The sequence below is a fragment of the Talpa occidentalis genome, unplaced genomic scaffold (assembly GCF_014898055.3).
Source record: "Talpa occidentalis isolate TD23 unplaced genomic scaffold, MPIMG_talOcc4v2.1 talOcc4.2, whole genome shotgun sequence".
Lineage (NCBI taxonomy): Eukaryota > Metazoa > Chordata > Mammalia > Eulipotyphla > Talpidae > Talpa > Talpa occidentalis.
The window spans coordinates 146,990,954-147,014,677 of record NW_023602073.1 but is presented as its reverse complement, the minus strand read 5'-3'; the positions used below and the strand labels follow the sequence as shown (position 1 = coordinate 147,014,677).

Here is a 23,724-nt window from a genome sequence, read left to right as displayed (position 1 = left end):
TTTTAATGTACATTAAAAAAATCACACTGTGCCCAAACGACCATGGAAACATTATAGCAAGAATCATCCCAGGAGATATTTTCTTAAAATCTCACAAGTAACGTCCAAGCAAGAGAATATAATAAAGCTGACAAATCCAGATGTGATTTCATTTTTCTTTTTTTTTTTCTTACCATTTGCTCTGTTTGTTGAATGTCCTTTGCTGTGGTTTTCACTGAAGGGTTTGACAAGTCACACATGGAACAAAGGAGATCTAAGTAGGTCCTTGCCTGCTCCTGCAAAGCTCTGAAGTGTTTGACCTGGAAAAATAATTCACAGCTGTCAGAGAGAAAAAGGCGAATGTAGATGGCTACTATCTGTACCATTTGTAATGTTTTGTTGAAATTTCAAAAACAATTTTGCTATGCATGGTATTTTCACCATTGTTATAAAGGATGTATATTAGTGACTCATAGGAAAGAATTCAAAACACATGGACTGGGGTCCATCTGTCCCCCAGCTGGATCTCATGGTAATGAGAGTAGTCTGGTTTGGAGAAGGGGAACACCCAAGAAACTTCTACAATCTTCCCAGAGCCTCTGCCACATTCTTGCTTGTTTTTCATTTCAGAGAAAGACACTCTAGCCTACTCTGGTTGCTTCTTAATAGGTTTGTGCATGTTCAAAGACAAAGGAAAGACCATTAGGACTGCAGGCAACCCTGGAGAGTAGTAAACATGCAATAGACTGGCCTCATTCTTTGCAGAAAGTCTTATAATGGTGCTTCCTTTCCATAAGCCCAAGAAAGGTCTTAAGGGGGATTCTTAATCTATACACAGAAATACAGAGCAACGTGTTTCTTTGCAGCTACTCAGAGTCTACTATGCAGGCTGTTTTAGATACTGGCCATAAAGCAGACCCCACGACAAAACCCTGGTTCCCCAGGTCCTCACAGTCCTAGGAGAGAGACAGTTTTTCCCAAGATAAACAAACATGCAATGCTGTGTCTGTGGTGATGAACACCACGTAGCAGAGTGTGATGAAGACAAGCCATTACCTTGGGAAGCGTGTGACCTCTATGACCTCTATGACCTCTCTGAGGACTAGCCTTGAATTCAGGGAGAAGGCAAGTTCTGCCAGGGTAAGAACATTCCAGGCAGGGCAGGGTGGGGGTGGGAACAGCAAATCAAAGCCCTGTGGCTGGAGCAGGTGTTTCAGGAAGGAGCAGAGGTCAAGGAGGCAGTCAGGGGCCAAATCCTGGAGGACCTCAGAGGGAATGACCACACACCCATCTTTGTGGGGTTGATGCCTCTATTTCAGAGCTCCTTAGCCTCAGCACCTGGATATTTGAAGCCAAATAATTCTTTGCAGTGGGGTTGCCTTCGTGCATTGCAGGCTGATTAGCTGCATCCTGGCCTTTCCCTGGTCAATGCCTGTTGCACCCCACCAGTCCCATTTGGGGTAACCAAAAATATCTTCAGGCATTGTTGAATGTCAGGCATTGCTAAGGGCAAAGGCACCATCTCCACTCACGAGCCCCCATTGAGAACCGCTGTGGTCCCATTAAAATTCTTCCCTGTCTACTTTCTAAAGAGGCCAGACCATTCGGGGATACTGAATGGAAGTGCACAACCACGTAACCTTGCAATCACCTAGTCTGGACCCTGAGGGGGGACAATGTCCTCCTACAACCACAGCCAGGTGAGAAAGGTGTAGAAGACCTTCTGTGCTAGCAAAAGGTCATGGGGATTAATGTTATTTTTCTTCCTCTAACTTTTAATTCATTTTTTTATAACAAAGGCGAAGAATCAAGCTCACATTTGGGCAATTCTAAATAAAGTCATCTGCAAGAAATATCTACAGGACAAGGACTCATTCAGAACGTTGCTCCTGGTCAGATGAAAACATTTGACACAGACAATGTGAATCCACTGCTCTTGATTCAAGGAGAAACAGTTTCCATTGTCCCCATCCTATTCTTTATTGGGTTTCACTTTTGTGAAACTCTTCACGAGAACTAATGTAAATCACAGAAATCAGAAAGAGTTCTTTGGAGGCAAATGGACAGGACATTTTCTCTACGTGGATGAAATGAGCAAGTACATTATGTTAATCTCAGCTTGTGTTTTAAAAAAGGAGTTATCTGTTTAACATTGCTGCTTCCTATCTAGCAGCAATGACCTTTACAACCAATTCCTCTAAAACGTTTCTGCACGGCACAGAACTGCTCAGTACAAAAATCTCCTCAATGAACCATCGTGCACTGTGGGTGGGAGTGGGGAGAGGCGCAGCCCCTATGGAAACCATGTGGAGGTTTCTCAAAGATTAAAAAGAGGTCTACCCTATGGCACAGCGATTCCACTCTTGGGTATCTACCCAGAGAATGCAAAACCACTAATTCAAAGGACATCTGCTATGTTCACTGAAACACTATTTATGCAGCCAAGTTTTGGAAACAACCTATGTGCCCAAGGACAGGGGAGTGGGTTAGAAAGATGTTGTACATATTCACTGTGGAATACTACTCAGCTGTAAAAAAGATAAGCTTTTTCCATTTTCAACTGCATGATGGAACTGGAGGGGACAACGCTAAGTGGAATAAGTTAGAAAGAAAGCAGAAAATTGGATGATCTCATTTATGTGTGGCATATAGAGAAACAAAACAAAGGGTCAGAAAAAACCAAACCCATAACAAACTCCAGAAATCTGACTGTGGAAATGAGGCGTCAAGATGGGGAGTGGGAGGTGAACTAAAAGGGAGGAGGCCCAAGGGACTAAGGTGAGGGCTGAGGATGCCCTGGTAGCGGGGGTGATGCAGTGGCATTGTCTGAGGGGGTGCGGTCCTCTGCTTTTGAATCACACACAGAGTTGTGAACCGATGCTGCCATCATCATCATCAGAAGAAGAAGAAAAAGAAGAAGAAGAATTCTTCATTTCTTCTATTTGTGGCAGCAACAGTATTTTAAGCATGTGGATGCTAAATTTAAATGCCAGAGGTGACTTTCATTATTTTTTAAGCACCTTGCTCTTTGCCCCCCAAAAGCAAAATACCGGGATAGGGGGAAGAATAAAAGGTTTTCTGTTCAAAAACCATTACATCGTGATGTATGTGAGATTGGAATTTCTTTACAACTTTCACAAAGGATACTTATCATCATCAATTTACATTTCAGAACATGGAAGCTCAGAGACACCCCACTGAGCTGACATCCTGGCTGGCTGCCACATCACTCTCTGCCTGTCCCCCAGGTCATCCCCCAGGACCACGTCTGTCTCCCTGACCAGAAGGTGGACTCAACTTCATCAGGCTGAGACCTGAGGCCCACTCGTCTTTCCCAGGGGCCAGCACGTGATCGGCACTGAGCATGCGCTCACTGAGGGTGGGCTGAATCAACTCTCACCTGCTTCACCGCTTCTGCCCTGCTAAGAGGTGGGTGCGGGCTGGGCTTTAAATCGGGTTGGACAGCAGAAAGCCACGCTTGGCACTGCTGCAGGGTGTCTTGCCGGCTGACATGCTTCTGAAGTTCATGTTCCAAACTCTGGTACACCTGAGACAAAACAATCCCGTTGTGGTTACGAAGCTGTTTTATCTCTCTGTAATCCAGATCACTGGAGTCCAAGGAAACAGGCCCCTGCGTGCAGTTAAATACCCCCTCCCCACTACCCTGCCCTGCAAACATATCTAAGGAGATTATAAAAATGTTCCAAAATATTGCAAGGCGCAGCGGATCTCCCAGTTTATAACTCTTGACCCACAACCTACAACATAATATCCTATTTGGGTAGGAGGTTCATGTTACTAGAAATGTGTCATCATACATAAAATCTTTGGAGTAAAAGATCAAATCAGAGTTTTTGCAGCTTTTCCCCCTTTTGACACTAATATTTCACTTTTTGCTTAAGCTGGAAACCTAAAGTAGAAATAAAACAGCATATTATGAAACAATAACTATGAAGATTTCTCTAACTGAAATGCTTCTCCGTTAGGGGGAGTAGGGTCAAATTTGAGCTGAACACCTAAGGGAGAAGAACGGTTGATGCCCTCATTTCATTTTAGAGACTATGTCCCAAGATAATCTAGAATAATCCAAACATTTTTTGATTTGTCTATTCAACTAATCTTCAACCAGTCAACTATTTTTACATTTTATCCATTAAGATATATTGAGACTTTAATGTTTCTTCTTAAAAATGAAGGTGAAATAAGCCAATTATGTTTTCTTAGCAAAATAGTCTATTAAAACAATGAAGAAGTAAATAAGATTATTTTGACTTTCATTATTGAGACAACAGAATAACTGAATTATGTTTTTTTCTGTAATCGGTTAAATTTATCATTTTCAACTTGCATTGGGACTAGCCTCTATTTATTCCTACTCCAAGCAGAGCTTTTTTGTTCTTCATCATTTTTAAAAACCTGAATTATGAGGTTCCTACTGTGCTTATAGTTTCATCTTCTTTGTAAAAAATTTACTATCAAATCATTTGTGTTTTTTTTTTTTTTAACAATTAGCAGCGATGACAAAAAAAAAGTAAGCTGTATTTCAAAAGCCCGAGGAAATAACCCAACAAGGCCAGTGTTGAGTAATTATCTCTTGAATGAAGAAGCCCATGGGCTCCTCAACAATCCCGTTTGTAGCCTCCTTCACTTTCCCCCCTTGTCATCATTTGCAATTTTTGTTAGATGCCTTTATCCCTCTTTCTTTTCAGCTTCTTGAACAAATATTCTATAGACACTGAGTTTCCCAAGTCTAGGGAGTTAACTAATGATACTCAGCATATTTTTTATTATCATGATAAACACACAACATTCTCCCCAAGTCACATGTGCATCTCCAGTCCTTCCTGGCTAGCCCAGTAACATAAATACATGGGCTTTTTCAATGTCACTTAAAAATTCTAAAATAATAAAAAGAAACTCACTGATTTTGCTCAATTTTTGTTAAAAGGGCAACTCTTATCCACTCAAAACCTGTGCTGTTGCTTTTCTCAATTTCTATAGAGTGCATAAAAATATTGATTTACATGGTGGAAAGAATCTAGGTTGCACAGAGTTAAAGAGAAAATAATTATTGTGAAATTAAATAAACTTATTTGGCTTTATGGAACAAATGGCAGATTGGAAAGGATAGTGGTACAAATAAAAATCAGATAATTTTTTAAAATTTTCATAATCAATTGAGATAAAGGGGTTGGGTAACACTGAATGTCTGAAATGTACTGCTTCCTCACATCAATCAAATATAAACTATGCTAGTCTAGTTCTGTGTTAACAGAGACTGTGAAATCAATCCTCCAGTTCTTATCTGAACACACACCAAACTCTGAAGCGCCCTTACTATTTTTAAAAACCTCTATGTTGCACAATCTTTCTCCCATTTGTTACCATTCTAGAAACTTTCCACGGCACTCACCCGCTGAGCTGTGCTGCAGATGGCCGAATAGCTGTCCTTGGTGCCCTGCAGGTGCGCCTGCACATTTTGCTTAAGCTTTGCTTGCAGGTGGTCCACGCACTGACTGACCAAATTGTCACCTTTAGTTTTCAGATTGCTCAAACGATCTTCAAAGCCTGCGATTTCTTCCATCATTGCCTACAAGATAAAACATGGCGTTCATGCAATTTCATATTTAGTTTTTAATTAAGCTATGGATCAGACAGAAAGTTGAGGATCAATAATTTAACTGCTAAATGAAGATTTTGCTAAATAAAAATGTTCTCCTACAGATAGGAACCCTGAAGTCTGCAGAGATTAGCTGGCTCCCTTGAGACACACCTCTAGATATCAATCACCAAACGACTAAAATTCAGTTTCAAATTAAGATCACTGAAATTGGTCCATAAAAATGTGGTGGCCATCTGCCATATCCCATGTGGTACATAGAATTACTAAAAATACACCATAGCTCAAACCACTTTGTGGTTTACAAAATGCTCTCACATTCTCCCCTGTGACAACCCACCAGCCACGAGACGGCGCTGGCATCATTGCCCCCTGCAGGGCAGGAACAGAGCTAAGTCCTCTGAGTGAGGAAGGAGGGAACATGGCTAGAATCCAGACTTTCTGGATTTGGCTGCACTTTCCTAAATTTGACTGCACTTTACTAAAATAAAGAATATCTCTGATTAATGACTCTATAAAATTAAATTTTGTGATCTCTGGTGGTCAAGAATGCACCAGCATGTCCCTGGGAACACGCTGAGGGATGAGTCATGGAGCACGTTTGCAAGGCAAGACTGCTGCTCAGTGAGCAGCCCTTGTGCTTTTTATTAGCCGTAATGAACAAGCATGATTATGTGACAATGGCAGGAGGAACAGGGTCCGGGGGAGACAAAGAGTAATCAACATTATGGGGAACAGCATTCAAGGGGAACAAAAGGTGATCAATTTTATGGGGAACAGGAGGGGAGAATGTTGGCCATGTGTATAGGGAGAACTTCCCATGCAGGTGCTTGGTGTAATTTCCAAGCTACTCCCGGACACCTCAGACCATGGCCACAAGATCAGTCAATGGCTACCTAGGTGTCCCGGCCACCTCATGATGTGGGCCATTGTCTCAAGGCAGTCATGCAGGAGAGAGAGCCTTATCCAAATCTCACAAACACACAGGTGCATAGAGAGGCCATGTGCACACACAGGTGCAGAGGCCCTAAGTGGTAGAGAGGCCACCAGTGATCAAAAACTCTTACCTGGGAAAATGTTAAAACATAGTCAGAACTTGATGCCGGGATTCAACTAGTGGATTCACTTAAACATTGACTTCACTGTTCTCATTTCTCAGACTTTTTCGAGACTCAAGCCCTGATTCTCGAAGCACATTATTATGATTGAGGTTGAGTGTGCACACAGGCATGCATTGCACACCCACACGCATGCAGCACACAGGCCATCCCATGTCCTCCAGCTCTTCCGGGGTGAGACGCACCTTGTGGTGGGCCAGCTGCTGTGTGATGGTCTCCAGGCTGCTGGTCTCCATGAGGTCAGGTGCCACCAGCCTGCCCGACATCTGCAGCAGCCACTTTTCCACCTCCTGGAGCTCACTGTTGTAATCTTCGTGGTCCTTGACCTTTGCCTCGAGACTGCAGACGTGCTCCTGTGGAATCACGTACCCACTGCAGGTGACTTTCTAAAAATCTACTCGAAATTGTTTCACATTTTTATAAACCCAGGGCAACTCCTGGGGCAGGTGGAACCCCTTATGTCAGAAAATGAGGAAGAAGGGGCCTCTCTGGTAGCTCATGGTGTTAAGACTCAGGACTATAAAGCTGTCACCAGCCATGGCAACATGAGTTAGATCCCTGGCCAGGGAGCTGACCCACATGGCGCAGCAGACCTCTCCTGTCTTGCCCACTGCTCCCCTCAGCAGTGTATTTCAGTCAATCCCCCTGTTCTGCTCCCCACTCTGTCTCTGGTGAATCCTCTTACCCCCTGCACCTCTGGCCTACACCCTAGCTCTTGCATGCATAAATAAATAAATCTTTTTTTTTTTAAAAGAAAATGATGAGGAACAGAAAAGCATGCAATCATTTGACCACTTGAAGTGCCCAGCTGATCAGAAGGGAAAATACTGAGCTATATTATATTAGTCTTGAATATGTTTTGAGAGAAAAGTCAGAACCGCTTTGGGGGCAAATGAATTTCACATCTTTGTTAAATTTCTGGCCCTCCTTACCTTTCCTGCTGCACAGAGGCCCTGGTAGTCACTCTCGAGTTGATCTATTTTGTCCTTTAAAGTCACATCCTGCACCAGCTCCAGAAGCGCTTCCCCTTTCTCTCTCACCGACGTGACTGAGGGCTCATGGGACAGCACCATGTGCTGAAGAGACTTGAACGACAAAGAGCAAGAAAAGAGCCCGTTCATGTATGGGGCCAAGGTGGATGTGTCTGTGTGTGTCGCAGGAGATGATCTATCACCATAAAGTTCTGCTACCTAGTTTATAAATCAGTATGTGTGAAACGTCAAATAGAATGATTTTTTTATGGCTAATACAGTTTTGAAATAGAGTAAAAGGACATCTCCAGTAGCCTTTTTGCATATGGAGCAGGAGGGAGGGAAAAGAAATACATGGGGCTAAAAAGAATATGGTTCACATTCCTGGCTTCCACTCACTCCTGCGGAGAAAAAATATATGGCATTAAATGCAGGGAGTGGGGTGTTACCTTTTGATTTAATTCATGGAATTAGTTTGCAGCTGGTGCTAGATGTGAAGCTAGGTGGCAAAGCTGCTGGGACAGGGCTAGGGTATATAAACAGACATGTGATTCCTACACCGTACCTTCAGAGACACTGTCAGGTTTGGCAGAAAAGCCAAGGATAGGAACAGACCTATTGAGTAGAGGAGGAGCAAGCTTTCAACAGGAAAAACTGAGGATAAACCATTAATCACACTGTCATTCTTACATCCCTAAGTCATTTGGGTCAAATGTAAAATACAGATGATTCCACATAAAAGCTTTGAGAACTGCTTTAAAAATTTGGTCCACATCACTAGCTTTCTTTTTGAAAAGGATGGATTGGTTGGTGGATTGAAGGAACATCAGTCCGTAACGTTATGCAGGCTGCAGGGGAACAGCCTCATCAATCAACATCTGTATCTACTCCCTCTGCTCATCGCCAGCGTTCTAGCTTCCAGAAAAACTGACCCCTCCCAGATTCACCCACACCCCCTCACCTTTCTGTTCTGGTAACCATTAGTTTGTTTTTATAGCTAGAAAGACTGTTTCTCTTTTTTTTTATTTACTACTTTCATTTATCTCCCAGAGGAATGAAATCATACAGTGCTTCCTCTGACTCTTTCACTAAGTTCCATTCAATTATGCATATTTGCAAAAAATTAATTTCTACGGTATTGAGCTATAGTTGGTTCATTGCAACTTATTTTCTTAGTTAATTAATTAGAATTCATTTCCAGTTGACCATGGGCCAGTTTATAGGCCTTGGGTATTGAAAATTGACGAGAATGCTGCATGAAACCGGTAACATGCACAGGGGTGAGATCAACCAGGGAGGTGGAGCTGGAGGAGCTCTGTGCTTGGGTCATGCTCAGAGACTCGATCTGTTTACAGGGACACAGTCCTTGCATATCAGGTCACCAGGACTCCTGGCTGGAAGGGAAATCCGAGGGGGTGTCTCCAGCCAAATAAAGCCACAACCTCACTGAAGCAGGAAGTGTTCCAAGCCTGCTGCTTGGGGGAGTCTGAAGCTTAGTTTCTGTTGCTTTCCCAAGCCTGCTGTTTGGGGGAGTCTACCGTTTTGATTCTGTTGCTTGCTGGAGCGGAGACGTTTCTGGGCATGCTGCACGGCTTGCTCACAGTGGTAGCCATGACTACCTCGAACCCCCTTCCCAAACAATAAAGGAAGCTCATGCTGTGGTGGATGGGACAGCAAGTTTCCTCATACAAATTGTATAAAACCTGCCATTTTTGTTCTTGGGTGCTCAGCCCTTTGGGGAGCGATCCCACTGAGCCTGCCGGTGTGACAATTACATCTCTCTCCGCCTCTCGGGGTGCCGTCTGATTTCTCTAGGAAATTGTTGCGACCTCACCACTGCTAGAGAGAAGATGTTAAGGCTGTTTTCCATCATCCACTAGTGGTGACACACACAAGAATTCATGCTCCATCCCACCACCCCCACATTTAGTCTCTGCAGGACCCCCCTGTGCACTTGGCAGCAAGTAACCGCATACTACCTTGTATTTAGATAACTGAGCTTTTTTCTCATATAACTCCATTTTGGGCTCTTCGGGGCTGTGCAGGATTTCTTGGTACTCGGCTATCCACTGAGCGAGCGCTTTGTATTTATCCGAGAATTCCTTCGCTAGGTAAAGGCCTTTCTCCAGGGCTGTGTGCTCTTTCCGGACAGTGCTGGTCAGGTCCTTCAACTGCTCCACGCGATCGTGGATTTCTTTTCTTAATGTCTCTGCCTCACCCTCCTCCAAGTACTTAAGAGCTCGCTCTCCTTTCTCCCGGGCTGATTTCAGTAAGCTGTGGCCTTTCTCCATGTCTTTGAGCAAACCCTGAGAAGAGAAAGTAGGAAGCCAACACCGAGGTCGTCTTACTTTTTGCCTTCTAAAGAAAAGGTTTCTAAGCCCCATTCTCAAGGCCATATATTTCTCCTGAAAACACATCTTTGAAGTATTAAACCAATTTAACATGCCAGGAATTTTCTTTATTTCAATAGAGCTTTAAAAAATCTTGATCTGGGCCTCCCCGGTGGCGCAGCGGTTGAGCACTGGGTTGCAAAGCTGCCCGTGGCCTCTGCAGCACCTGTTCAATCCCCGGCTGCTCCCTGGCCACCGGAGGAGGGTCCCACATGGCGTGCAGACCTCTCCTGCCGCCCGCTGCTCCCCTCAGCAGTGTACTTCGGTCCTTCTGCCTGCTCTGCTCCCCGCTCTGGCTCTGGTGAATTCTCTCACCCTCCCATGCTTCTGACTGTACCCAGTGCTTGTATAAATAAACAAACAAATAAATAAATAAATAAATAAATAAATAAATAAATAAATAAATAAATCTTTAAAAAAAATAGAATAAAAATAAAAAATCTTGATCAATACATCACTTCTAAATCAAAGACTTAAAAAAGAATTTAATGTCTCGCTCATGCTCAGCAATGTTCTTAAAGACCTGGCCAAGACCTCAGTGTTACTGCACAGCGGCATCAACGTGAGGATTTTTTCCCTCTTAATATTTAAGTGTCAAATTGGAATGTCATTAAAATTTTGGCAGCAGTGACATCTAAGTCATTCATATGATATCACAAATCAATAAAAGCCAGCTCTGGGTCTTCCTAACTTTATGACCTAGTTTTGGAATGAAAGGATGTCAATCCTGTGGAATAAACAGCAGTGCTCCCACATCCTGTGCAGGGAGTGGAGCAGCCCACTGCAGGAAGAGGCTGGGAGGCGAGCCAGACGCAGGCATGCCTACCTCCAGGGTCTTCATTTTCTTCCCCATCATGGTTTTATCTACTTTATCAATTTTGGCAGCTACATTCTTGAAGTTTTTATGAGTAGAGCTATACCAATCCGAGTAGGTGCTTAGGGATAATTCTGATTCCTCCAAGCTCTGAATCTCTTCCTCCAAGAATTTTATTTGTTCCTTTGAAAGAAAAAGAAAATCAAACAGTAAAGTAAAGACGGGGGCAAGCGCCATTTGTGCTAAGTGCCATTAGGCACCTCCCTGGAAGTTAATGGAAGAAAGGGTATTGGGTCCTGTGGCTTCCTCAACCCCCCTGTTCGGGGAGATATTGTTTTGGTGCCCAGAGTTCCTGCTGGTCAAGCTGAAATATAATCAGGCAGAAGTCCTCGCACCAGGACAAAAGTCTTGGTATGACTGATATACTGGAGCACCAGAATCTGCTGAGAGCAGCAGGTGGACGTTATGGCCAGATTGGCATAACCAGCTAGACCACCTTGACAGAAAGTTAAGTGTAAACAGGAACTAGAAACAGGATGCTCTGATCAGGGGAGCAATGGAATGCCCCAGGCAAAGCCCAGAGCCTCCTAGCTTGTGCCAGACTATCGAGCATCCCCAATACACAGCTCCAACAGTACATTCCTGCTCACACTTGCCCACCTTCCCTGAACCCAATTCCCAACACATGTGAGACTGCCCTGGGAATGGGGCTGCACTCCTTGAGGTGTGAGACCCTCTCGGTGTCTCTGGTTCCCTCTCTCCCTCCCTCCCTCTATCTTTCTCTCCCTTCCCCCACCCCTTGCTCCTTCCCATCCCTTCCTCTCTCTCCCCTCATCCTTGCACTTTGAGTTGTCTTTCCTCTGTCCTGTGCAGCTCCCACTGCTGCTGCCCAGACTGAGCAGTGAGCAGCCCACTCACCAGCACTTGGAGGAGAAGGGCCTGGTATCTGGAGGTCAGCTGCGTGGCCTGGCAGCCCATGTGGCCGCTCACGTGGCTCTCGTCCAGGATCTCCTGTGCGCGGGATCCCACCTCCTCGACTTCATCTCTGTAGGCGGCCACTTCCTCGTGCCACTTCTGAAATGACGTAAATATTGGAGGGGAAGGCTCAACCTTAAGCATTCTTGGACCAGGCAAATATATATACATAGCTAGCTCTTAAAAGCAAATCATTTAATGTATGTTTAGGATATTTTTTCTGAAATATAATTTTAAAGATATATCAAATATAACCATCATGACAACTGCATTACAACAATGTGATAAAAACTATTCTGATGTGGAAACTTTTTGTATATATTACACCAGCTCAAGAAAAAAGTAAGATTTTGTATATATATATATATATATATATATATGTATCATCTTAGTAGGGAATGATTGGGAATATATTTATTTAGAGTTAGAATTTATTATGTTTAGAATATATTTATTCTGAGATATAATTTTGAAAATGTGTCACATAACTTTCTACATATTTTACAATTTAGTTAATTAAAATTTTCTTAAAAGAATGCATACATTTTTACATCTTCTGTTGCGCTTTGATAAATTTTAAAAGAGACAATAAAAAGAAATAGCAAAGAGTAAAGGATTATTTTCATCCCATGCACTTAATCTGTATAAAATTAGAATAAAGGTAATTATTTTTTCAATGCATTATATTAGAAAAACTTCATATCAGAACCAGAAGTTTAAATGAATGCAACAGTAGCAGTCATGTATCTTTACAAAGCAAGGTAATAAGTTAAGGGAAGAAAACAGAAAATATTTCATTAGATTATATTTTATCAAAGACTAATTTGGATTCTCTGAAGTCACTGCTGCAAGGAAAATGCTCTGGCATGCTTTATTTTAAATTTGTAGGCAAGTGAAAAAGATCTTGCAAAATCTAAGTCTTGACCAAAGTTACTATTTTAATAAAACAAACTATGCATGATCTCAGCTATTTTGACAAGTCAGGGAATTCACACTAGCAGTACCTTCATCTGATGTAGCTGTATCTCCTTGGCTGCCCGGTTAGACTGACATCCCGTTCTGAGGCTCACTTTCTCCTCCAGGAGTTTCAGCCATTCATCTACTTGCTGAAACTTCTGTTCCATTAGTCTCAATTTGTTCACGACATTGTTGAATTGAGTTCGGGTCTCAGAGAGCCTCTGCTGGTAAGCCTGCCAGTCCTGCCGGAGAGATTCTAGAGCCCGATCCTCTGTCTGCGGGATACCAGATGGTATCACCTCCTCTCTGCTGTGCAGCACTGAATTCAGCAATGCCTGCCCTTCAGCACAGCGCACCTGCAGCTCCTGCATAGGGGAGATATGGCTGTCACATCTCATCCATATTTTATACCTGGGTAGGTTATCACTTCTCACCAAGCCAACTGTATCAGTGTGAATTGCACATTTGAATTTTACTCCATCTCATACAAAAATGTGTACCTAGTACTGAATGTTGTTACCCAGCTTAGGAGAAAGATTCAGAAATATCTCTGATTAAAAAAATCACAACACACACATGATAATATTTTTCTCATTTATCCTAGAAACAGTTTCTGAAATTTGACTTTTCAACTTAGAGGCAAAACCGCTCGTGATTGAAGGGCTGTTATTTGAAAAATAACAGGCTTATTATGGCTCATAATCTGCTTAAAAGTCCTAGGATTTTTTGCTTTGACATTGAGTAAGGTCAGTGTTGTACTTGGGATCAATGGACCCACTTTTACTAAGGAGGGATCCTTTGCAAAGTTATACTCTGGGGATGTGGTAACAAGCCAAGTTGTTCTTGGGAGGCAGAAGACTACAAATCTGGGAGGTTGAATCATCACACCTGCCCACCAGGTGCAATACAGTTTCCTCCACCAAAGCATAAGCCCCAAAGATTTGCCCTATGATTTCAGTATGAGCCAAGGCTTGAGAAGAATACACTATGTTTATAGAGAACAAACCACATATCCTCAAAGATATTGACAAAACAGTATTGTCTTTCTAATGTTAGAAAAAGAAACGTGCTGTTACTTGATCTCATCATGTAGAGTTGAAAGGAACCAGGACAGGTCTCACCAGGAAAGTTTAAAGCACCAATATATTTAGCTAAAATGCAGCATTATAAAAAAAGTCTTTAAATGCATTTGAAAATCACTTGTATACGACCATGTTTACCAATAAAAATAGCAATCTTATATGACTTGAAGTAACAGACGCATTTTTTCTTCAAGATGATGTCACTAAAATGTAATGTGAAAAAAATAAATTAAAATGTTAGGTGAACATGCTGTCAATGGAAAAGAAGAATAACATAGGATAAAAATATTTATCAAAATGGTCAGTCATTCTAAGATTTTTTAAAAGTAGATTTTGAAGATTTTTATTTATTTATTTATACAAGAGCTGGAGTATAGGCCAGAGTCATGGGAGGGTGAGAGGATTCACCAGAGACAGAGTGGGGAACAGAACAGGCAGACAGACCGAAAGCACTGCTGAGGGGAGCAGCAGGAGAGACGGCAGAGGTCTGTCCCGCCATGTGGGTATCTCCGCAGCCGGCCGGGAATCAAACCGGCGCTGCGTAGGCTGTGGACAGCTTCACAGCGCTGCGCTCAACCGGCTGGGGAGGCCCCAAAAGTGGATTTTGTATGATGCTTTTCCTTAATTCAGGGATTACTAGTATTTTCCAAACAGGGTTCACTAGTAAATATTTTATGTTTCCTGAGTCACACAGCTTCTGCTGCGGCTACTTTAATTTGCTAAGATCAGCACTAAGGCACCCAGAGAAGATATTGACATGAATGGTTGTGGCTGTGTCCCAAAAAAACTTTATTTAAAATACAGGGAACATGACTGAAAATCTAACTGTAGTCTTCTGATCTACAGAGTTATTAATTTCCCCAATATGTCACCTATTCCATATGTATAACCGTTTCCTGTGGGATACAAATCATCACTATATTAGTTTGATTAGCAAATATCCCATATTTCAAGTTTTTACTTGAAATGAATATGGTTCAATATTTTAAAAATCTCTGTTCCATGCCACAGAGATGCCTAAAGGACGTCAGGACGTCAGGACCCTGATGTTCTGCTATGCGGTTGGACGTCACTATTCCCCACCACCTTTTCCCAGCACAGCATTTTCCCTCCTTTTCAACAGTGAATATTTAACTTAAAATAATACTATTAAGTTAGTGTAGGTGAAATGGGATATTGGAGTTAGTGTGGGGCCACACTGGTAGTCCCTTAAGTGAGACATTTTCTTCTGACCAGGATAAGAGCATCACCTGTGGGTCACGGGGAACTTACTGGCTCAATTCCCACATGGAAGCCCAGAGAGCTCAGGTGCACTTGCCAAGAGGGACTGGAGTGAAGTGCTAAGAGGGTTATTTCGAGAAAACAAAGTCAGCTCTCCTAAAATAATTACATTAGCTGAACCTGGCAGCTCGGAGTACCCTACAGACACTTCAAAGAGAATGGATGGGCTCCTTTTACAACCAATGAACTTAGAACCCTAACGTCTACGATCTATTTTCTGAAGCGATCATCATCTCAATAAGATTTTTCCCCTCTTATTTCATCTCTCCTTCCAACTATGCAGAGGAAATAGAATCAGAGAGCGTCTCTCCTTTCTGAAGCTAACCAGGGTCAGATCCTGCCAGAATGAGGGTGCAGGGTTCCCGATCCCAACCCTGCATGCTCCCAAACCTAACTGAAATTGCCAGGAATTTTATGTCAGCTAACCTCTCAGTCTCTGCTTTGTCCACCCGTGCAAGCTATAGGTGTGTCAAATGCTCGATCTGGAGCCAAAGCAAACCAGGCCCAGCATGTGAGTTCCAACACAGCTGGTGAGACTGGGAGTGGTCTTGCTGACCTTTCTCCATTTGACTTGGTGTGTCTGACGATCCCTTCCTGGGTTACCTCACTGACCCCTATCTATCTTTCCAGGGAAGATTAAGGGCCTCTCTTAGATGTTCTCATAAATTCCCTTGCACTACTCTATTATTCTCCTTATCACACAATTCATAATGATTTACCAATAGGTCTGCGTTTCTCATTAGATTACAAACTCCTTGAAGGCAGGTATGATATTTTAGTCATCTTTACCCGAAGTAGCTGGCCAGGCATCTGCACTTTATTTGATCATCAACACATGCTAGTGAGTGAATGAATAAGCGCATTAGATCACTTTTTCTTCACTGTCCCACCTGACCCTGAACCACAGACTGCTCACTTTCTAGGTCTCTGACCCTCGGCCTGTGTCCTCAGCTATGTGGCAGGTCTTGGCGGAAACCAGCCCAAGATGGGGCCACCACTGTGACATGGAGGGAGTGTCACATCGTATTCGCTCCTGCTGCCCCACATCCTTTACCGAGTAACAGGCAGGTGGCTCCAGGGAACCGCGTAAGTTAGACCCCTTGCTATTCCCATTAGAGGCCACCTGAGTCACTGAAAGAATTCCTCAAATCCCAGTCTTGCTTGATTCCAAATTGATGGAATGATCTCAATGGACATATACTACTGCTTTAGAATGTTCCAGATCAGCCTTTCCTAGGGTCTCACTTAATATGTATCAGCTCTTTATAGGATTCAAGGTCATATTCACTTTCTGTTGCTTGAAAGAGTAAGTGTACAATCTGAATGAAAATACCTTTGTTTTAAAACAATGTAGACTTTACCTGGAGATCCCGCAGTGTTGCTTCATGAGTGTGGGCATCTCCTTCCAGAACTGAGTACCGGTCAAGTTTTTCTTGTTCTTGCCCCAACCAAACTTCAAATGCCTGTAGGTCTCTCTGATATTCCTGGTGCAGGCGAACTTGTTTTTCAGACTTGGTTACTGCTTCCTGTTGTTGATAGTTAAGATGATTACGATAGGAATATTCTACAGAATGCACTATCAATGTACTATCAGAATTCACTCTTGCAACTTTAGAAAAGCACAATTATTAAACCACTGCAGTACAAATGATTTTCTAGAAGAAAAAGCTTTAAGATTTATGCAAGGTATATAAACATATGATATCAAGATTAAAAGGTGTATTAAGATCACTTTGTTGAATTCACTACCTGACCTCTGAGTTCTTTATCAAGTATAACATGGGCAGAGCAAAAAATAATCCAATTTACTTGTCATAAAAATATACTTTTGCTAATGAAGCTGAATTTTTTTTCCTAAATATTTATTTATGCATACAAGAGCTGGGTGTAGGCCAGAAGTGAAGGGAAGGTGAGAGGATTCACCACAGACAGAGTGGGGAGCAGAACAGGTGGATTGACTGAAATACATTGCTGAGGGGAGTAGCAGGGAGACAGGAGAGGTCTGCTGTGCCATGTGGGTCAGCTCCCTGGCCAGGGATTGAACATGTGCTGCAGTAGAGATAGCTTCACAGTGCTGAGACTTAACCCCTTGTGCCACAGGGGGGCCTGAAAACTGAAACTCTTATACAGTGATTTAAGTGAGGATTAGAACACACTGTCAATTTAATTTTCCATGTACTTTGTCCAGTAAAATTCGATGTACTCTCAGAAGTTATTTATGTTTTCTTGTGAAGCCTAAGAGGGCAATGATAAATATTATTAGTGATTATTTTTTACTTTGGGAAACAGTCATCAGCAGCCTTCAATAAGGCATTTATAAGTCTACATGACGAAGCTGTCCAAAATTTTTCTTAAGCTGGTAAATACCTAGAAATTTTTGATGGGAGATTATTTCCCTTCGGTAACGTTCATATCCAAACAATTTGGGGTTTTTTGATTTGCATCTTTTCCTTTTCTGCTTTCACAAGTCTGTCATTCCCCAGAATAAATGGGCCTTTAAATAAGCTCAGCTCATATACCCAGTTTCAGAGGTGGCACATGGCAGCCATACCTTGGCCCGTTCCTTGATCACTCGGTAGCGCTCCTGCAGCTCCTGGAATTCTAGCTGGGTGACATAGTGTTCTGTCATGCCAGCCCCTTTGACTTCTATGGTCTCCAGCAAGCTGCTGTGACTTAGCACCTCTTCGATTAATAACTAGAGAACACACACAAAAAAATCAATAAAGGAGTTACTAGACACAGCATCAGAGCAACGGCACTTCTACAATGAAGAAACTTTGTGCAGTGAGGAGCTCAGATTATCCTCCTTCTCGCTTTCCTGCCTTCCCTCCCCTCTTCTGTCTTCATTTCTCTTTCTACCTATCATTTAGCGATATCTATCCATTCTATGCCTGTGTGTGTGTCTCTCTATCTGAAATTGTGTATTTATGGATGTGTGTTTAATAGCTGACCCAGAACTTTCTCTGAGATACTGGTTTCCATTGACTTGAATATCTCAAACTTCATTTGCCCCAAAATGGGCTCCTGACCTGCACTCCATTGCTATTTTCCAGCCCCCACCAAGTCCCCTTCTCCTTCAGTCTTCTCTCCAACAATTATTGGCATCATTTCCCACCCAGTCAGTCAATTCAGATCCCTGTGACTTCACCATCCTTTAATTCCACCTTCACAGTGGATTCCACCTTCACGGTGGAATCGTGTTAGTCCTGTCTCTTCAGTACATCCTGACATGTGTCCTCCTGCCTCTTGTGAGTGTCCTGACCTATGTGTTATCACCTTTCCTTGGACTTTCTGGCACCTGGCGAGGCACGCCAATTCTTGCACACTCCTTTTTTAATACTCCACATGGCAGTCCAAGCTCTAAAAGGTTTCAGGTTTGTAAAAGGAATTCTGTCACTCCCTGGTTTAAAACATTTCATATTCTGTCCAAGGCTGTCAGAATCAGTGGAAAAGTCCCAGGTTAGCTAACATGGTCTGATCGGGTCCTCGCCACCTCCACCAATCCCCTCATAGCACCCGCCCCTTTTATTTTCACTCCAGCAACACACAAACTTCTCCTCCCTCCCAGATGGAGCCAAGTTCTTGTCCTCTTCAAAGCCTCTGAACGTGCTATTTTTCCATCTGGAATGCTCTTTCCCGCCTGTTCCCCACAGTAATTTCTCTGCACTATGTTTCTTAGGATGAAGTCTATTTTTCTGTTGTTTCAGGGAGGCCTTTATGGTCCGGTTCCCTGACGCTAGCAATCTAGATCAGCCTTGTCCAGATAATTCTCTCCCACAGCACACCACTCTTCTTCATGGAACTCATCACCAGTGATGATGACAATATATCCAAGCATGCACGGATGAATGTGCGTGTTCCTACAGCCTTTGCCTGCTTTATTCACCTAGAATCTGGCACATTGTCTGCAGACAGCAAGTTCTCATAAATATTGAGACTATTCTGCTATGGAGTAGAAGAATAATTTAATTAATTAGCTAATTCATCATTACAACAGTTCTACAAGTTAGCTTACTGCGATTTGTTAATTTGCAGGTGAACAAATGAGACCCAGAAATGTTAAGTGACTTAGCATGGGCCACAGAGGGCCACTGTGGACTCATTCAAGAAACTTCTGCTCAGCATTTGCCCTGCATTAGACTGAGAGCCAAGTGTATAGGATACACAGAAAATTAAGCATCTTTACCCCCAGAGGAGGAAAGGTCGGAAGCATATCTTCAATTAAAATGATGGAGGCATGAACAACAGAGAAGAACCAGGTAAGTCTTTGGAGGTGGTGGTTTCATGACAAAAATGATGTCTGGAGAAATTCAGAAAGGTGAGAGGGGGCTGCCAGGTTCCGAGGTCGAGGGGGGCAGTCTGTGAAAGGGGAAGAGACTCTGCAGAGCCTGGGGTCTTAGAGGCTTGTGGCGTATTTGAGAAATAGCGTGAACATCAGCCTCATCGAGGCTGGCGCATGGGTGAAAAAGGGAGCGAAACTGAAGGGAGTGGGGATGGAAACAGAGATGATGAAATTCTTACAAGCCAGGTGAGGGGCACTGGGAAGCTAGCAAGACTCCAGCAGGAAAGTGAGACACTCACCTTTCTCCAAAGACAACGGCAAATGTAGTAAAAAAGACAGCGGAGGAGTTAGAGGTCGGCTGCGATTCAGGGACAGACAGGCTGCAGCCAAGAGCCATTTCTGAGCTAGAATCAGTAAGACCTAGTGCCTAAAGTGAAGTGAGGATGAGAAAGAAGGAGCTGGGGGCTGAGGATTCTAGTGCAGGCTATTCCATGTGAGTGAAGTACTACTAAAAAGATGAGTCTGAAGGATTTTTGGGTTTAGAAGAGACAGGTTTAGGTCATGATCTTAGGATATAATAAAGTTGAGGTACGACATGTCACCCAAAGAACAGTTAGACCTAAAAATCCAAAGTCTCTGAGATTTTACTATTTGAGCACTACTATCCATTAAAGACATCTAGGGACGTATTTATTTACTTAAAATTTCTTTACACGTAGTACTGTATTAAGATGGGCATTTATTTATGAAAAATGTATGAAAGTAGGACTGGAAAAGATTATGCTAAAAGGAAAGCACTTTCATTCATAATTACAAGTAGGAACAAGATACTAAAAGATAGGAAAACTTGGAAATTTCCAATGTACCATAACACGTAAGAGAAAATTTTCACTCACTAGTAAAATGGCCAGCAATAGCTTTAGTTTAAGAAGATACTAGAAATTTTCTATAAGCCCAAACTGTAGCTAATTTACGTGCATGGCTGAGCACACACAACGCCACACTTCTGAGTGGCATCATCCTCAGGAAGCTGCCGGGGAGAAGGAGCCCTCACTCCAGGCCTACCTTGGCTTTCCCCAGGGCAGCCGTCTTCTCCCGCAGCTCCGCGTGCTGCCTCTCCGACTCGCTTAGGCTGGTCTCCACCCCGTCCATCCAGCTGGAAAACTGTCGAACGTCATCCTGGTAACTTGTCCACTTAGACAGAGCTCCTTCGAGTTGACTGAAAGGTGTTGAACGGACAGTGATCGGTATGGGTCAGCCTACTTCGTCCAGTCTCTACCTGCTGTCTGCTCTGCCCACCCCGGCCAGCAGAATGGGGGGAGCAAGGTTGGGAGAAGGTGGGATGACCTGCAAGTCTGGGTCCCTGGAAAGCCCAGTCTCAGGGAGCCTGGGACAGACGGGAGGTCCAGACTGACAGGAGGGAACAGAGACCAGCTCTAAAACCCGACAGCAGTGACCAGGCCTCACGAGACATGGGAGAGACTTCAGGGCAGAAACAGGAGACCCCCCCTAGAACCAGGCTTCCCTGAACCCCAACAGGCTAAACAGGCCATTCAGAGTCGAGTGGGGGAGGGATTCCTAGGAGTAGGAAGGGAGAACCAAGCAAGAAGGAGCTCAGCAACTATTTTGCATGAGATTTAAAAACCAGAAAGTCACTACGGAAAACCAGGGCAACAGTTGTTGAATTGGCTGATTATTAAAGTTTGACTATTTCTCTCACAGATAAATGAAGCACTTCCTTCTCTCAACCTAATGTCCCATTTTGGGCGCCCAAAGTTACGACCATGCTTTGGGCTCGTTGGCAGCAGACACTCTGCTCCGTGGCTCTGCCTGAGGCGCACAGGTCAGCTGGACTTGCGTGCGGGCTCCATGCCCTCCTGGCCTGAGGGCATTCTCCGGTGCCCAGGGTCCTCTCAACTTGAGGACAATGTGGGCAAGAAGTGCCAGGGGTTGTTCTCCTAGAGGCAGCCTCACTCTCCTGATGGCTCCTGGGAGCTGGTTTACAAGTAACCCAACTCCCCTGCCCATGGGTGGGGTGCCACCCCTTTTCGACACGGCTCCCCCATTACCCCAACCCCAGGTAAGCTGTCGGATAGGGTGATGTTTATTGGCTGCTGCTCCTCCTCCTCTCTTCCCCACCCATCCTGGTGCTCGCTGGGATCACGTCTGAAGTAAAGTGTGTGTTTAACATGGGGGGACATTCGTCATCTTTTGACTGTCTAAGCAGGGAGCAACAAGAAAAAGAAAGAAGCTGCTGTGTGGCAAACATGTTACCTCAATTAAAGTTGGTGAGAAAAAGAGAAAGAGAGAGGGCAGGGAGGGGAAGGGCAGGGAGCGAGGCAGGCAGACCATGGTGGAGTCACCTGTCAGCAGCGAGGTGCTTTACTGGTGCTTTAGTCACGGCCAGAGAAGGGGGAGGTTCCCAGTTCCCTGCATCCCCAGGGAAGGAGGAGCTCGGCGGGGAGGGGAAGCAAGAAAAAGGCAGAGAGAAGGGCCGAGGGAGAGAAGGCCTGGCTGAGGCAAATGGAGAGAGCTGGAGAAGGAAGCAGCCTGGAGGCGGCACATGGCGCAAAGAGACACGTGAAGGAGCCGCCCTTGCTTCTGGGCCAGGGCCTTGCGCTAGGAACTCAGGGCGCGTGGAAGGAGACACTTGAAAGAGATAGAGACCAGGGTCTGAGACCCCTGGGGAGGCCGACAGTGGCAGCCTTTATCTTGCCTTGGATTTTGACTTGCTCTTTTCCTTCCAGACTTGCCCGGCCCTTCTGCCCCCTTCCTGTGGGCCCCACCAGAAGGTGCCGTAGACCCATGGGACGCTATGGGGCCTCAGTGGTCCTGCTCTGGGCCACCCCTGTCTGGGCATTTATCCACAAGGGGTGGGTAACTTGGGTGCTTCATTGGGAAACTATTTTAATTATATTCTTTCTCTTCTCTTTACCGCACACTAATTATATTAAAGTTATTTTCTATTGATGGGCTTAGCACTAGAGTATGTTTTGTCTTGATGTGGCAGATAGCAGAACCTATTAAGAGCAGGCAGGCTTTGGGGTGCCCTGGTGCCCTCATTCTGCCCACGAACAGATTTAGTCTGGCTTACCTTTTACAGCGAATCCCTGCAGACAGCAAGGAGGCCCACATATCCTTCACACACTGCAGCTGCTGCTGAATAGCAGGCACGCCTTCCGCAGAGGTGTTCTGGAGGACACACTCCCCTCTGGTCACCATCATCTTCATCTGGATCTCCTTCTCCTGCTTCACCGACAAGAGCGCCTGGGAAGCAGATGCAGAACCCTGTGTCATTGGCAGGTTCCGCGCTGCTGACTTTGACCGTGTCAGAGTTCACGAAGCTCAGGAGACAGTAAGTAACTGGGGAACCATCAGCTCTCAGAGTTATGGGTGGAGAGCAGGACCCTGACTATAGATGTGAAAGTCTCTACCATAACAAATCTAAGGAAATGGTTGACATCTATTTTAATGCAAATATTTCAAGGTCTTTGTCACCACTACTCTTTGGGATGTGAGAAGGAAGTTTGAATGCAAAGCTCTAAAACTGGGATTATCACCTAAAAGGCCAAGAAATTCCATCATGGCCCCTAGCATGGACCTTGCCATCTGCTTATAGCATTATAGATTCAGCCTCAGCTTTTGCTGCAGCTACAAGGAACTGCTAGAAACTTCTCACATGCTACACCGCTGGCCTTCTCTGGCTTTTGCTCACAGTGGGGCCACTCACTTATCTCAGCTCAGGTGTCAGAATCCCTGAGAAACCTGCTCTGACTCCACCTGTCTCTCCTGCACAGTGGACGCCTTCATGAGTCTACAGAACCACATTTGTTATAATCATCACTCAGGATCCAGCCTCCAGCCTCAGACAGTGAAATCCTTGAGGACCACAATCACATTTTACTCACTTTTGAATCCTTGGTATCAAGATAGGGTGCTGATCTCTTAGAGGACACCCCAGATATGATTGAGATGAATAAATGCAGAATAATTATTTTATCACAAATGCAAAACAGAACTCACTCCTAGGATAGAGAAGGAATTGTCTAAATGATACAAGTAGACAAGTGAGTTGAATAAGACAGGGAATGTTTTACCCTATAAAATGTTTCACTGAAATATTTTCTTAGAATAAATGGGTTGGTGATAGAATTCAAAACCAGTCTCTAAATGGGTTATCCAGCAAGGATTCCTATTTGGGTTGATATTTTATGTTTTTAAAGAATGCATGTGAACATGCCCGGGGGGTGGTGGG

General features: G+C 43.9%; 1 protein-coding gene across 2 annotated transcripts in view; it reads right to left on the bottom strand.

The window, feature by feature from the left end:
* The window catches only part of SYNE1 (spectrin repeat containing nuclear envelope protein 1), a 432,020-nt gene that overhangs the window by 187,450 nt on the left and 220,846 nt on the right, over positions 1 to 23,724 (bottom strand). For both annotated transcript variants that reach the window (XM_054697946.1, XM_054697947.1), the window contains 13 exons: positions 22,564 to 22,736; positions 20,535 to 20,688; positions 17,739 to 17,882; positions 16,549 to 16,713; positions 12,872 to 13,189; positions 11,811 to 11,966; positions 10,905 to 11,075; positions 9,668 to 9,994; positions 7,650 to 7,802; positions 6,903 to 7,070; positions 5,393 to 5,569; positions 3,380 to 3,526; positions 174 to 299 (listed from right to left, as the gene is read on the bottom strand). In XM_054697946.1, the coding sequence (XP_054553921.1) occupies positions 174 to 299; positions 3,380 to 3,526; positions 5,393 to 5,569; positions 6,903 to 7,070; positions 7,650 to 7,802; positions 9,668 to 9,994; positions 10,905 to 11,075; positions 11,811 to 11,966; positions 12,872 to 13,189; positions 16,549 to 16,713; positions 17,739 to 17,882; positions 20,535 to 20,688; positions 22,564 to 22,736 (2,379 nt within the window). The remainder of the gene's footprint in view (positions 1 to 173; positions 300 to 3,379; positions 3,527 to 5,392; positions 5,570 to 6,902; positions 7,071 to 7,649; positions 7,803 to 9,667; positions 9,995 to 10,904; positions 11,076 to 11,810; positions 11,967 to 12,871; positions 13,190 to 16,548; positions 16,714 to 17,738; positions 17,883 to 20,534; positions 20,689 to 22,563; positions 22,737 to 23,724) is intronic.